The sequence below is a fragment of the Jatropha curcas genome, chromosome 1 (assembly GCF_041381405.1).
Source record: "Jatropha curcas cultivar XTBG-Jc1 chromosome 1, XTBG_Jcur_1.0, whole genome shotgun sequence".
NCBI lineage: Eukaryota > Viridiplantae > Streptophyta > Magnoliopsida > Malpighiales > Euphorbiaceae > Jatropha > Jatropha curcas.
Genome location: NC_143151.1, coordinates 31,874,032 through 31,888,505, shown reverse-complemented (window position 1 = coordinate 31,888,505; position 14,474 = coordinate 31,874,032). Strand labels below are relative to the sequence as shown.

At 32.7% G+C, this 14,474-nt stretch overlaps 3 protein-coding genes and 1 long non-coding RNA gene across 6 annotated transcripts; 2 read left to right on the top strand and 2 right to left on the bottom strand.

The window, feature by feature from the left end:
• Nucleotides 1-15: 15 nt before the first annotated feature.
• On the bottom strand, nucleotides 16-2,928 carry LOC105634994 (ras-related protein Rab7). Of its 2 annotated transcripts, none has more exons than XM_089719072.1 (7): nucleotides 2,682-2,928; nucleotides 2,498-2,524; nucleotides 2,295-2,394; nucleotides 1,227-1,373; nucleotides 1,061-1,141; nucleotides 729-927; nucleotides 16-443 (listed from the first exon to the last, which is right to left on the bottom strand). In XM_089719072.1, the coding sequence occupies exons 1-6, from the start codon at nucleotides 2,732-2,734 to the stop codon at nucleotides 766-768; spliced, it is 570 nt and encodes a 189-aa protein (XP_089575198.1). In that variant the 5' UTR covers nucleotides 2,735-2,928; the 3' UTR covers nucleotides 16-443; nucleotides 729-765. The 2 variants fall into 2 exon arrangements, with proteins under 2 accessions (XP_089575198.1, XP_012073362.1); XM_012217972.4 differs by having other exon boundaries at nucleotides 729-874; nucleotides 2,682-2,920.
• A 356-nt stretch (nucleotides 2,929-3,284) lies between these two features.
• LOC105634992 (plant viral-response family protein (DUF716)) lies at nucleotides 3,285-4,607 on the top strand. The gene has a single exon (XM_012217970.4). It carries the CDS (start codon nucleotides 3,449-3,451, stop codon nucleotides 4,442-4,444), a length of 996 nt encoding a protein of 331 aa, XP_012073360.1. The 5' UTR covers nucleotides 3,285-3,448; the 3' UTR covers nucleotides 4,445-4,607.
• Nucleotides 4,608-4,749: 142 nt separating this feature from the next.
• LOC105634991 (proline-rich receptor-like protein kinase PERK15) lies at nucleotides 4,750-10,387 on the bottom strand. Of its 2 annotated transcripts, none has more exons than XM_037637548.2 (8): nucleotides 9,677-10,387; nucleotides 8,352-8,810; nucleotides 7,943-8,041; nucleotides 7,767-7,837; nucleotides 7,250-7,326; nucleotides 6,993-7,137; nucleotides 5,729-5,887; nucleotides 4,750-5,485 (listed from the first exon to the last, which is right to left on the bottom strand). In XM_037637548.2, the coding sequence occupies exons 1-8, from the start codon at nucleotides 10,074-10,076 to the stop codon at nucleotides 5,180-5,182; spliced, it is 1,716 nt and encodes a 571-aa protein (XP_037493476.1). In that variant the 5' UTR covers nucleotides 10,077-10,387; the 3' UTR covers nucleotides 4,750-5,179. The 2 variants fall into 2 exon arrangements, with proteins under 2 accessions (XP_037493476.1, XP_012073359.1); XM_012217969.4 differs by having other exon boundaries at nucleotides 7,943-8,029; nucleotides 9,677-10,379.
• A 2,356-nt stretch (nucleotides 10,388-12,743) lies between these two features.
• Nucleotides 12,744-13,490, top strand: LOC110009557 (uncharacterized). Its single transcript, XR_002284461.3, has 3 exons — nucleotides 12,744-12,928; nucleotides 13,030-13,136; nucleotides 13,237-13,490. It is a non-coding gene; the product is annotated as an uncharacterized LOC110009557 (long non-coding RNA).
• Nucleotides 13,491-14,474: the final 984 nt, after the last annotated feature.

The following is a 14,474-nucleotide window of genomic DNA, read 5'->3' as shown; positions in this document are numbered from 1 at the left end:
AGAGAGAAGAGGAGGGGAGAAAACTAATATATAACATTTCACAGCCACCCCACTAACGAAACGCATGTTAGTGTTTCAAATCACACAGATTTATGACAACTTATCATAAACCAGCACAATCGTAGTCTATGTTGCCATTTACCCAGATGAGTCGCAAGTACTAGATTGAATACAAATATCAAATTTTTGAAAGGAAACAATAGGAAAATGGAACATTGTTTCCAAAGTTAAAATATGATACATGATGAAATTTTGGAAGCCCTTGCCTAATTATTACTCCCTCTTATAATCACTTCATGCATATTGAATGGGAACATAGGAAGGAACGTAGCATTTTCAATTGAAAGAATGGACCCAGGTAGGGAAATTCCTTCTAACATTCACACCCTGTAGATCGTTGCTGTCGCCCTTCACCACCAACATCAATTGTGTCTGGAAGATATCTTTCATTACCATCAAACAGAAGTTCAAAATAAAAAAGAAAAATTAGTCCTCCATGGCATAAACCTTTACCAACTCAATACTGTAGAATGTATCGAGACCAACCATATTAGTTGGAATGATACAAAGGGATCTTCTAGCACTTGTAAAATGACTACAGAGTGACAGACAATAATCCATTTGCTATTTAACAAGTAATTAATGGGATTCAAGATCTGTTCTTCCACTAATTGAGCAGAACAGGACCAAAATCTTATGCTAATTGCAGTTAACTATGTTATACTTACATTTCTTCTTCAGGTTCATTCTTGAGTGCATTTTTGGCTATGCATTGGAAAGCAGCATCCACATTGAATCCCTCTTTAGCAGAAGTCTCGAAGTAAGGTATGTTTCCCTTAGAAGCACACCATGCCTTTGCTTTCTTTTCTGAAACCTAAAATCCAAGAGAGGAACAATATCCACGCTAAATTTATATATCAAGAGTGTCTGCGTCAAGGAAAGGCACCAATAAAATGTTTTGTTCAACTATCTCTTAATCTTGTGTGAAGTCAGCATTACAATAAGGTTTTTCAAACAAAGGGGGCAGGAAAAGATATTTTGTGAAAGTAAAATAGCTTACCACCCGACTATTGCCACCATCAACATCTATCTTGTTCCCCAACACAACAAATGGGAAATTTTCAGGATCAGCTGGACTAGCCTGCAGTTAATAGTACAAAGTGTAACTTTCAGCCGTTATTTATAAATTGCATTTCTATCTGTCTAGTCAATGGACCAATATGAACCTGAATCAGAAACTCTTCTCTCCAATTATTAAGATTATCGAATGACTTCATGACATTCACATCATACACAAGAACACAGCAGTCTGCACCACGATAGAAAGCCACTCCAAGACTTTGAAACCTTTCTTGCCCAGCAGTATCCCATATCTGTACACATCAATATCACGGCTAAGAACAAAAGTGCATATTTCATGAGTTCAGGGCAATCCAATGAAGCATGAACTAAGAACAAAAGTGCATATTTCATGAGTTAATAGTACAGATATGCTTTATAGAACTTAATATATTGCAATTTTGTGTACAAACATATACTCCTACAGCAATCTTTGTTGGTGAAAACTAAGTAGGGGAAAGAAATAGCAATGTTAATCAGTCTTCTTGCTCCACATTTATTCTCTTTCTCTTTGCTATTCCCTACCAATTTATCCAAATGTGGATCTTAGTTGGATACATTCACAACGAATCAGCTGACCTAGTCTACAAATCTATCCTAACTATCAATCAGTTTTGGGACCATGCAACCAAAAGCTTGAACTGACTCTCAAAGTGACAATTCCATTTGAGGGATGGCATCAAACTAGATAATTTGCCCCAGTAAGGCCATATCTCAGAGGCTTCTTATAGCCATCAGGTTGATACCCATTTTAACTATTGTTCATAATTTTGCTTATGGTTCAAAGTATTTAATTTTGCACATTATTCTAGGCATTCTCTTCTACACAAATATAAAGGCATTATCACAATTTAATAACTGCCCATGCAAGGTATATCTAACTACCTTTAAATATACAAAGCCATGTAAATTTTTATTCTTTGGTTCCACCTTGCTAAATCCCCACCACTCTTTGCTTCTATTGAACTTTTTGCTGCAAATTTCATATATCTCTTTTTAATATCAATATTGCTCCTTAAACCAATCTAATACCATAGGAAAATTTTCAGGCTATATTTTTTTTTTAAATTAAATTTCAGTGAATAGTCATTAATTAGCACATAAATTACCAACAAATCAAATGATAAAAAATTAATGAAATAAACAAAAAAAACCAAAATGCATGCTGGAATAACCTGCAATGTGAACAACCTATCCTCAAACTGAACTTCTTTCGTCAAAAAATCAGCTCCTATTGTTGCTTTGTATTGATTGCTAAACTTCCGATTCACATACCTACATGCAAAATCCAATAATCAAAAACCAAATTAGCAAATCAAATAACAAAAAAATTTTAATAAATAAAATAAAACATAAGATCTAGGTCAAAGAATAATACTGATTCATCAACGAGGTCTTCCCAACCCTGAAAATTCACATTTAGAAAGGAAAAAAAAATACAGCAAAATTCAGAATTTGAAAATGAAAACAATAATTGATTCTATGAAATTTAAAAAATTAATAGAAACACAGTGAAATTGGAAATGGAAATCAAAATTGTGAGAGAGAAGTGATAAGAGTACCCGCTGTCACCGAGAATTATGACCTTTAACAGCATGCGTCTACGGGATGCCATTGGATTCGAAATTCGAGAAAACTGGGTCGGGGTTGAATCAAATAGACAATTTCCGAATTTTTTTTTAAAGCATATTTCCTTAACTCCAGAATCAGAGTTTCTTCTCTCCAGTACAAGGATTTGTGTTTTGATTCTGTTTGTATCAAGAGAAAACGGTAATTGTAGATTTTTCCCACCATGCCCTTGGTTTCAGTTGAAAGGAATATACTAAAATATACGCTTCTATTTTTTCTTAATTTAATTTCATTAATGAAATTTTTTTATTAAGATTCGAAACCGACTTTTAAACCAACAACGTACGTGGGTGTTGTTTCACAGTTCCAAACTCAAAACATGTGATCGTTTTGGGCTTGCTTCTCTCTATTTGAATTGGGCCTTGGGCCATATCCATTTAAAATCCAACAGTGAACCGAACCTCGAGTCGGATAATAACCACCAGCCTGTCGCCGCCTACCTGGCAATGGCTGTAGAGAATCAAATCAAAATAAAACAAAACAGGAAAAAAAAAAAAGTCAAAGTCAATAGAAAGTTACAAACAAACAAATAAAACCTGTAAGCTAAGCAAATACCGAAAACGAAACGCACAAACACACCGATTCTGACCTTTCAAACCGATGAGTAACAGTACAAGTCCTCTCCCAGAATTAATTTCTTTGTACACAGGGACCCAGAATTGAATCTCACGAGTAGAGGAACTTGAAATTTTCATCAAGAATGGGGCTTTTCTCTCTCACCATGGCAGGTGGTGCTTTTCTTTTGATCGGTGCATACGAATCTCTTACTTCTTCTTCCTCAAATCTGATTACAAATTCACTCTCCTCTTCTCCTACGGTTGATCGAATAACAAATTTGGTAGCCCCTAAAAACCCAAACCCTAAATCCCACTCCTCATCTTCTTTCTTTTACATTTTGATCGCCGTATTTTCGTTTCTTTTCGCTATTGACTCTCTATTTTCGCTTTTCAATGCCATTAACATGCAAGATGGAATCGGTTCGGCTATCCAGTTACAAGTCCTCGCTATTTCTGCACTTTTTTTATTGTATTCAATTTTAGGTCTGGTATCGAATTTTTCAAATTCTATTCGTGTACCTTCTTCGCTTCTTGATTTGATCCTTTTGTTTGCTTTCGTGGAAGAGTTTTTGTTGTATTATCTGCAAAAGAAGGACACAAGTGGGATTGAAAACAGGTACTTTGATCTTTTACTTGTGCCCATTTCGATTTGTGTGGTTTCTACAGTTTTGGAGTTGAAGTCTTCTTCAAAATCGAATAATTATGCAAGAACGGCACGTGGGATTGGGTTGATTCTGCAAGGAATGTGGTTTTTGCAGATGGGTATTTCTTTTTACACCAACATGATTGTTCATGGTTGCTCTTTGCATGAAAAAAGCAGAGGGAATTATACCATAAAATGTAAAGGGCATTCTGAGTATCATAGAGCAAGAGGGATTGCTACACTTCAGTTCAACTGCCATCTTGCTTTGCTTGTGGTTTTAGTTTCAAGTGTATACTCGATTATGGCTAAAAAGAATAGGGATGGTAGTGACTTTATGCAGTATAAGCCTCTTGGGGCAGAGATGCAGCAGACGGAGAATAATGGGCACTTCACTTTGGATTCTGATGAGGATGAGATCAAAGAAGAGGATAATTCAACTAAGGAGAGATCAGCTGTAGTAGAAATGGTGGTTAATGGCTATGGCTCTCATGAATGAGTCAATTTTAGAGGTCAATTTTCATTGTTAGTGTATTCTTTTATTAGTGAAGACACGGCTGGTTGGTGTTGTATAAAGCAATTGCAATAGTCCACTTCGACTGGTTTTGGGATCTGAATTTTACCGTTCTTGCTTAATGAATGAAGTTACTTCTATTTTTCAATTTCTTTCATTGGAATTTTGATTGGTCTCCTTTTTGTCATTTGTGATTCATGTTTTATGATTGTTAATTGAATCCAGATGATTCTGTTGCTAGACTTACCTATTCATATGCCAAAACTGAGCATTTCAAATTGAAGTTGCAATTATTTGCAGAACCGATACCATATTCAAATTAGTAAGCTGGTGACACGATGTGGTAGCTTCAACTCTCAACTATAGTTCAGTTTACCATCTCCATGGGATCTAATCTAACCCAACTCTACATAATTGAAAGAATGTACAGATAAGGGCATGGTCGTCTCATCTAGAAAAAATAACCTAATTAAGTTCAAAAATAAATCACTATCTCATGCAAGTTGATCCCAATTTACATCATCCTGTAAGTATTTACCTTACAGCACCAGTAATGGATAAATTGCAAAGGTAGATTTTATAGGCTTAACCACTCATTTTCAGATGAAGTTGCAGCCTTCATGGATCTCATTTGTCCAGATGATTTTTCCAAATCCAATATTGATTCTGTGCAAGATGCTGGCATGAAATTGATGAAGCTGAGAATGAAATGAACTACGATCAACTTTCATGGGAATCTGTGATGGGAATCTCTCTTATCTGTAATTCTACGTCTTGTGTAGTTTGTTGGCCTTCAGTGCTTGTGCTAGAATGGTGCAGACCATACTCGCTAGTGACTCCACTATACTCACTACTAGCAACTTCTTGGCTTTCCAGAGCTATCTTCCTGAATTTCTTCAAGTCTTTCGTGTATTGGCTAGAATTATAATCCGAGCTTCCATAAGATTCATAGATCATGCTATTCCCAGGTGTGATTCCATCACTTAGGTCATCCAGAGACATATTTCCTTCCAGAGCTCGAACTATCTGAAATTAAATGGTAGCAAAAGGGTTACATTGGCGACGTACTGTTTTACGATAATCAACTTACAGTTTTTGTAAGGGTAGAGATTCAGAAAACAAATGGAAATAATTTTCAAATGCTTTCAAAGCCTCTGAATGACAAGTAAATAATTAGTTTATAGGTGGGAATCATAGGAAAAGACCAAGGCTATTCAGTTTGGAACTAATCAAGACCTACAACAGGACATTTAGCACCTATGGTATCACCTGGCTCATTCGGGGTCGAAGCCGTGCTGAATGGCGTATACAAGCTTTAGCACATGACATCATTCGAGTCATTTCAGTGGAATCATAGTCCTGCAATTTTGGATCAACCAGAGCATCATAGATGCCCTCTTCTAAAGCTTGTTTGAGCAAAGGTCTTGCCTGAATATTCACAAAATAATTGTTATTTTTCATGGGAACCCAGCTCTAAATTTCAACTTCATCGACTTTTTTCTCCTCAATGTACATGTGTAAAACACTTCTTTTTAGAAAAGATAATATAAATACCAAAGTGCAGAGAGAGTTTGAAAATTTATAAATGCAACAAAACAATATGAACAGAGTAACAAAGTAAAATTTTAAAGCCAAAGGATTATTTCCGTATGTAGAAAGTGAGCATCTAGCATCTAAAAGCTTCATGTGCAAAAGATAATTAAAAAATTGAATAAAGGTAAACTTCAAAGATCTCATGTCCAAAAATACAAATATAAAGGCTTTAATTTACATGTCAAACAACAATATTCTTTTGGTCCCCTGGTGTTGTTTAGGACAATAATGCCAAATTCTCAGCAAAGTTTCAGCTAGGATTCGGATCTTTATTATAGAGAATTAGTTTAAAGGTATTTTGCCTTACTTGCCTATCACTTTGACATGGCTTTAGGTTCTAATTTTTGTTTGGGAAAAAAAAACGAACAAAACAGGAAATAAATAATATAGGGATAATACATAAGATTTTTTCCACAAGTTGTCATCCAGTTTAGTATTTCTAATAAAAATTTTTGTTGTCCCCACTTTTTCTTACTAAATACGCTTAATAGGTAAAGTGGCAAAAGTTCATAACTCTTTCCTGTTCATTGTCTGAGCATACATACAGGGAGAACATTTTGGAAAACAATCACTTGTTTAGACAACTTAATGACCTCCATTTTTTAAATAAAATAAAATAAAAATTACTAATTACCTCACAACTTCTCCAGAAGGCATTTTTCAAAAAAAAAAAAAAAAAAGAACAACGCTCATGAAGCTATAGCCAGGCGATTCTCTTCTAACAATAACACTATAACTCATATGGTGATATTAACTCTACCAGCCTTAGTTTAAGAGAAGTAGCCATATTAGTTAGTTTATCATTCATCTTAACTTGATTTCAGCACAACTATTGACAATTTTCTTAGTAAAGATAATTTTTCCACATGCTTAAGGAATGCTCAGTTGTACTAAATTATGTCTCTACTATTATAGTCGACTGTCATGGAAATGTTATTACCCAATCAACTATGCTATCATCAAAAGGTTGACTTCTATCAACAGGTCGTCGCCCAGTAATCAACTCCAAAAGCACAACACCAAAGGAAAAGACATCCGACTTCTCAGTGAGCCTACCAGAAGAGGCATACTCTGGAGCCAAATAACTGAAATTGTAGAAATTACAAGAGAAGAAATTACATGGGAAAAACTGCTTCAAAGATTTTCCAGGATAACAAAATCAATTTCAGCAAATAACATGTATAAAATATATCGTACCCAAAAGTTCCCATCACTCTAGTGGAGACATGAGTATCGGTATCCAAATAATACTTGGCAAGTCCAAAATCAGCAACCTAAAAAAAAAAAGTGGATTAATTGCATTATATAATTTAATGTCAAGGAGAACCAAATTGAATATGTTAAACTATATATTTTCAAATTGCAACATGAAATGAGTCCGCATTTTCCATTAAATTTCTGAGGATATATGTATAGGAATCAAATTGTAGTTACGCCTCATGAACTTATTTTTCAATTCGATGATTCTACAGTCAAGGATGACACTACTTCCTAAATGTACTTAGATAAAATAGCATATATAAACAGCAAAAAAGATTTATTGAAATATGGATAAAAAAGCTACTTGTCAAGAGAGGAGAAGAAGGAGTTGAACTAAGATTCTCCCCAATAATATATGAAAATCAAGGTCAAAGCACGTTTGGTGGATATTAAACAGAAATCCAAATACTAAAAGATCAACAATCAAATTAGCATTTTTCCATTTGTTCTATACCTTTGGCTCAAAATCATCATCGAGGAGAATATTGGATGCCTTGATATCTCGGTGTATGATCTTGGGCCGACCTGAAGATATACCATAAAAGGTGGGTGATGCTCAAAGACCAGTAAGTTAAAACCAAAACGTGAGTAAGGCTTGGTAAATAAATCTAGCATGATAAGAATACTCACAATCTTCATGCAAATAAGCCAATCCTTTTGCTGAGCCTACAGCAATTTTCATTCTCACTGACCAGTTAATAGTTGGTCTCCCCTTTCCTGTTAGACCAGCTATATTTTATAAGACAGCTATAAGATATTTACAGCAGTACAGATAATTATAGACTCAAAATATAAGTTGCATATCATATCATTCTCAATCTTAGCATATAAGCTTTGACCTTCTTGCAATTGATGAATCCTTGGTCAATACACTCCTAACCTCTCCTTAGCAAAGTCATAGAGCCATCTAACCCAGGAGGTGACTCCAACATATAGTAATCATATTTGCTACTTGTAATCTTCCTTCCTCCTCTAACGAGTCCTTATTAAGGCCTTTGGATTTATAACAAGAAGAAATATGATCACAAAAAACACTCACCATGTAAATGGAATTCCAAAGTGTTGTTTGGAACAAACTCATATACAAGCATCCTTTGGGCTCCAGTGATGCAATAACCAATCAATGAAACAAGATGACAGTGATGGACACGACTTATTATCTCAATCTCTGCCTGAAACTCACGCTCTCCCTGTCCACTCCCAGCTTTGAGCTGCTTAATTGCAACCACTTTACCATCGCGAAGAACTCCTTTATGGACATAGCCAAAACCGCCCTGACCAACAAGGTTGGCATTGGAAAAACCATTAGTTGCCATTACTAACTCTTCATAAGCAAACGTACCCTCTGATAGTCCAATAATGCCAGGAGATGGTGATGCAAATGGTTTCTCAGAGCCCGAACTGCCACTTGTTAAAGGAGGTTCATGGAAAGACGTTAGTTTATTGTCTGTAGGTGAAGGGTTATTGACTTGCCAATGGGTGGCAGTTTTATGGTCATCTGGAAATAAAAGCAAAGGAACCATTAGTATACAAGCATCAATTGAACAATATAGCAAGCATGAGCTAGGATCAAGATATGCTTAAAACTTTCAACTAATGTCATATCAGACAAATATCAGAATAAAATTCAAGTGATAATATAAGCATTCAAGTAGAATACATCATTCAAACAACTTAAACTTAAAAGGGGAAAGGACATACGAACTCAAAGATAAATCAAAATAACAGACTTCCAAGCCATCCCTCACATTTCCATTTTTACCTATTTTTTTATCTTTCCAAAAAATATAAGCTTTTGTCTCCTACATCTCTCTTTTATGAGCGACAATTCCGACTGATCTCCATTTGAACTCGCCAAAAAACCAGCCACCATAAGTACACAGGTGGCTACTACTAAATCTTCCAGACCAGACAAGAACCCAAAAAATATGAAGTAGATCATAGCTATTGAGCAGTCCATAAATGCCACGATCACACGGATAAAAATAAGGCACAAATGAGACAACTGAATTAGCATTTTGGAGCAAACCCTACCCAAGTAGAAAATTGATGCAAGAAACAAAAGGCCTCTTACGCTAAAACCCAACACAACAAATAGTTAAAGGCAGAAGCGAACAACCCAGATGTAAAATTATATATATATATATATATATATATATATATATATATATATATATATATATATATATAAACAAGCTGGTGTCGGAGATGCTAAAGACCAAAGTCAAAACAGAATTAAATTACTAAATATCACGAAAGAACGAAATTGATTCTACATCTAAATAGTATATGTTTCCAATTTTAGCCTTCAAAGTCCACAGATATAATATTTTTAAATCGAGCGCCGGAAATGCATAAATAAACCTTTAGGTCCTTGCGGCGGTGGACATCCTGGGTAACACTCTGCTTCCTTTCTCTTCTTCTTCCGGTAAAAAAAGAAGAAAGCGCCGACGCCAATCAGCACAATTATTGCTCCTAAAGCTACTCCCACTATGAGGCCCGTCACAGCGGCAGGAGGCAGCCCGTTCGGCGGACTAGAATCCACTACAACTGCCGGCGTAGAGCCATTGGGAGATGCCGATGAAGGTGGAGGTTGGGAAGTGCTTGAGGTATTACTTGAAGGCGCCGAAGCTGTGGAGTTGGTACTCGGTGGCGGTGGCGAAGCTGTGGAGTTGGTTTCCGAAGTCGGAGGAGGCGAGCTGGAGTTAGTAGCCGGCGGCGATGCGGGTACAGCGGGAGAAGCAACCGGAGAGGGTGAAGACATTTTCCGGCGATTTTTCTCTATTCTATTTTTGTCTGTAAGTCTGCAAGTTAGAGAGAAGCTGAAACTTGGATTTTTCCCATTTTCACATGGGTGGATGGAAGTAGAGAAAGTTGATGAAGGAGAATGACGGTGTGGACCCACTTAGGCCCTAACGCGGTCATTTTACTTCGCATTACCGTCCTTGTCAATTTTCATGAGCAGGGACGTTTAAGACTTTCGGACTTCGGCGTTGCTTGCTTATCCTTGTTGCATTTAGCACCATTTCAAAATCTTTAGTAGACAGTAACAGTAGGAACTAGGAAGTAGAGACTGAAGCAAACTCTCTTAAGTTTTTCTTTTTGTTTTCAGATTTTTCTTTTTCTGTGTGTTTTGGAGTAGTTGGAAAAAAATAAATTGTTATTTGTAGTAAAAATTAAACGTGTCTAAGAAAAAAAAAAAAGAAGGTTTCCAAACTTTTCTAAATTATGCAAATAGTAAAAAAGAAAAAGATTAATCATATCACTGTTTTCCTTCTAAAAAAAAAAATCATGTCACTGTTTTCTCCATTGCTTTGTTTTTTATTTTTTGAATATTAATAAAATTATTGAAAAAGCTGCTTACTGCTTATTTTATGGTATTAAATGGTTCTATTGATATCTTAAAATATTTACTAAGGATGTCAAGTAGTGCTGAGCAAACCGGCGGATCGAATCAAACTAAAGCCACAAAATATAAATCGAAGTTCATTTATAATAACTCAAAGGCTTCACCCAAAGAAAAAGAAATGAAACTCGAGTTTCTGGAAATGCTTTAAGAGGGAGGGGAGAGGAAAATTTAGAAAAAGAGCAAAAAAGAAGAAGATTGAATGAGTTATCTCGAAAGTTTTTATCATTTTGTTTCGGTTCTAAGCCTAACCGTTAAATATTTAGGTAATTGAATTTAAACAAGCAATAAATTCGATTCAAACTGAACGAATCGACGAAACCTCTCTTGGGCATTAAATCAAACTGAATCGAAATGAGTTGGTTCGATTTTCAGTTCGGTTTGATTGGTAATTTTGTTCACCCTTAAAGTCAATTGTGTGTTTGGATCATAAGCTTAAAAAATGGCTAATAAACCCCTTAACTGTATTGCATTGACCTTTATGTCATCCTTAATTTTTACTTTGATTCATTAAACAATTCAATTTATAAAATTAGACCTATTAAATACTTCAATTTTCAATTTTATTTTATTGAACATTTCAACATGCAAAATTAGATCAATTAAATACTTATTAAAAATTTGAAATATATGAAAATTATTATTCCAAAAGTTATGCTAACTACATATCAAATCAATATTTTGCAAATAAAATACAAAAGCATAAAAATTATCGATATTAATATTGAAATGTGTGTAATATTGCAAAAATTTACAAGTTTAAGTGTATAACAGGTCATCTACAAAGTTCAAAATACCACAATATTAAAATTACAAATTCAAAGATGAATTTATATATTGGGCTCTTACAAAATTGTTATGTTTTTGTGAATAAATATGCGATGTCTCTAATGGATGTGTATAATGTATTTTCTACTTAACTAATAAAAAAAATTACTAAAGTATATGGAAGGTTTTTTTATTACATTAATTAGTATAGATTATCATTTATTTTTTAATACGACACAAAAATGAAAATTTGATTAATATACTTGTGCTTAAAGGTGAGCATCAATTGGTGAGTATGATTAAATAAATTTTATGATAAACAAGATCAGATAGAACATAATTTTATGAATATCGATTCGAGCTTGATTCAGTTATTTCGAACCGAATTATTTATTTTAAACATAAAAAAAAAACTTAATTTAATTAACCATATATAAGATCGAAACCAAGAGAGACAATTATCACTATTTCATTGTCAGACTATTAATAAAATACAATCTTTATTATGTGTCTGGCTTAAAGGAATGGGGTTTTGTCCCTTATTCGTTTATTTCCGAATCTTTGTTCGATGATTTAAGTTAACGAAATTCAATGTTTTATTCTAAAATAATAATAAAATATAATTTTACAAAAAATTATAAAATCAAATTAATAATGTATTTTCATCGTAATGGACTTCTTTTTATTTTTCTTTAATATAATAATTGAATATCAAGATGTTAGATTAGCTCGATGTATAAATTCACTTCTAAATTTTATTATTTTAGTTTTGTAGAATCTTCAATTTTTATTTTGTCAAACATTTCAATTTATAAAATTACATTTATTAAATATTTAGAATTCAAAAAATTATTTTATTGAACACTTCAACATATGTGTTAAATAGTTGAAAAATATAAAAATTATTGTTTTAAAAGTTATTATATATTAATAACATATCAAATTAATATTTGTACATAAAAAATAAAAATCTTTAAAATTATTATTCATAATCAAAAAAGGCGTAAAATATTATCAAATTAAAAAATCATATCAAATTATTATTTTTATAAGATTGTATTAAAATCGTTAAAAAATTTATGGATAAATTTACGTATTCCATCATTTTAGATCTGACGGCACATGACACTTGGCAGTTTATGAACCTCTTGTATTGTATCAAACTCAAAATGAATATCTATACTTTTGAAATGTTCGTGTAATTGTGAGAGTAAATACAATTTCCTATAAAAAAGGACAAACTACATTCCTATAATGTCCATTCAATGGTGTGAACTAAATAATTGAATTTGATTAGTGGTTGTCCATATTACGACCTAACCACTTTCTTTCCCACTCAAATACGAGAAAATAAAATTCTTGACCGATTAATCATGATTCCGAATTGTTGACCGATCAATTGTGATTCGGAAGAAAACCCGATATTTTAGTAGAATCGGAAGGTATAATTCTCTTTTACATTAAACGTAAGAAATTTATTACCTTTTATTAATAAATATGTTTCTCAGATCCATTTTGATATTATAGACTAACCATTAACCAGGAACAAGATTCCTCATTCAACAATGGCGTAAAACTGCAACCACATTTCGCAGAATAGAAATCCTTTTATGGAGGCAAACTTTTTCTCGATTCATTAATTATATAAATGTAAGGAAACTTTTCAATTGTTGCAGAACTTTTTTCTGTCATATTTTTTCAATTGATTCATAAAGATTGAAGAATATAATTGAACATAAAAATTTGACAGGCTTTCATGAAGCTCACCTCTTTGGCTCTTTCCCTTTTTCAAGCAACAGACAGAGGAGATAGCAGAGTCCCAGTGGATAATTCAGAGACCCAAAAGAGGACTGTTTGGGGTTACTGATTGATAGTCCCTCTCTGTTACCAACTTGAATGATTAGGCTTTGTAACTGATATTTTTTCAAATGGGCCATTTGTCTCTCTTTAGCAGTCTGGAGAATATTTTGCTTGGCCCATTTTCCAGTGTTTCTTTTTTAAATAATTTAGTTCCATTTATCAGATTTCAATTATATTATGTCAAATATTATTAAAAAAATTATCTAAAAATTTTGAAACTAATGAAAGTAAATTAAAAAAAAGAAAATTAGATACTGTAAGTTTATTTTTTGAATATATTTGTATTATTTACACGAACAACTTTTTTTTTTTTTTTTTTTTTGAGAACTAGACAAAAATCTAGTTGAATTTTCAAATTGTAAAGGCTTTTCTGATTGTTTCATTAGCAAGAATTAATATTAGAATGAATTAATAACCACCAGAATTGAAATATGTTTTAAAAAAAAATTGAACTAATTTGATAAATATAAATAGCATTCACCATACTAATTATTATTATTATTATTATTATATCTCCCTGTGTAACTGTCCACTTTTTTTTTTTTTTTTTTTAATAATGTCCATTCTTTCTATTCCAAGCAAAAGTATTGAAAATGAAAATCAAATAATATATTTATCGTTGTCATTTAATTAATAATTTAAAAGAAGATGATGTTGTAATTCAATATATAAAAACTGCAAAAATAATTTTGCTTATCTTTTCAACTCATATTTCTAAATCCAACTTTTTTTTTTTTGGAGAAATATTTTGTAAATTCAACTTTTTTTACTATAACAAAACAGAAACCAAAAGTAGAAAATGAAAATGATACTACACAGAACCTAAACTTATTATGAAAGCTAGTAGAGTGAAAAAAAAAAAAATGGAAAAGACATTTCATTTCAAGAAATTATGATAATGTATTTATGGTTTGTTTTATGTTTTTCTTTTTTATCAAAAATTTTGAGAAACAGCGAGAAAATGAATATGATTTGAATAAAAAAAAGTACTTATGAAAAAAAAAGAAAAATAAAAATAATTGTTCAGTAAAAAAAAAAAAAAGAGGTTTCATATTTAATTTTATGCATAAAAAAGGTAATTAAACTATAAAATATTTTCCTCTTTCGTATTACTTTTATATCGCTAAA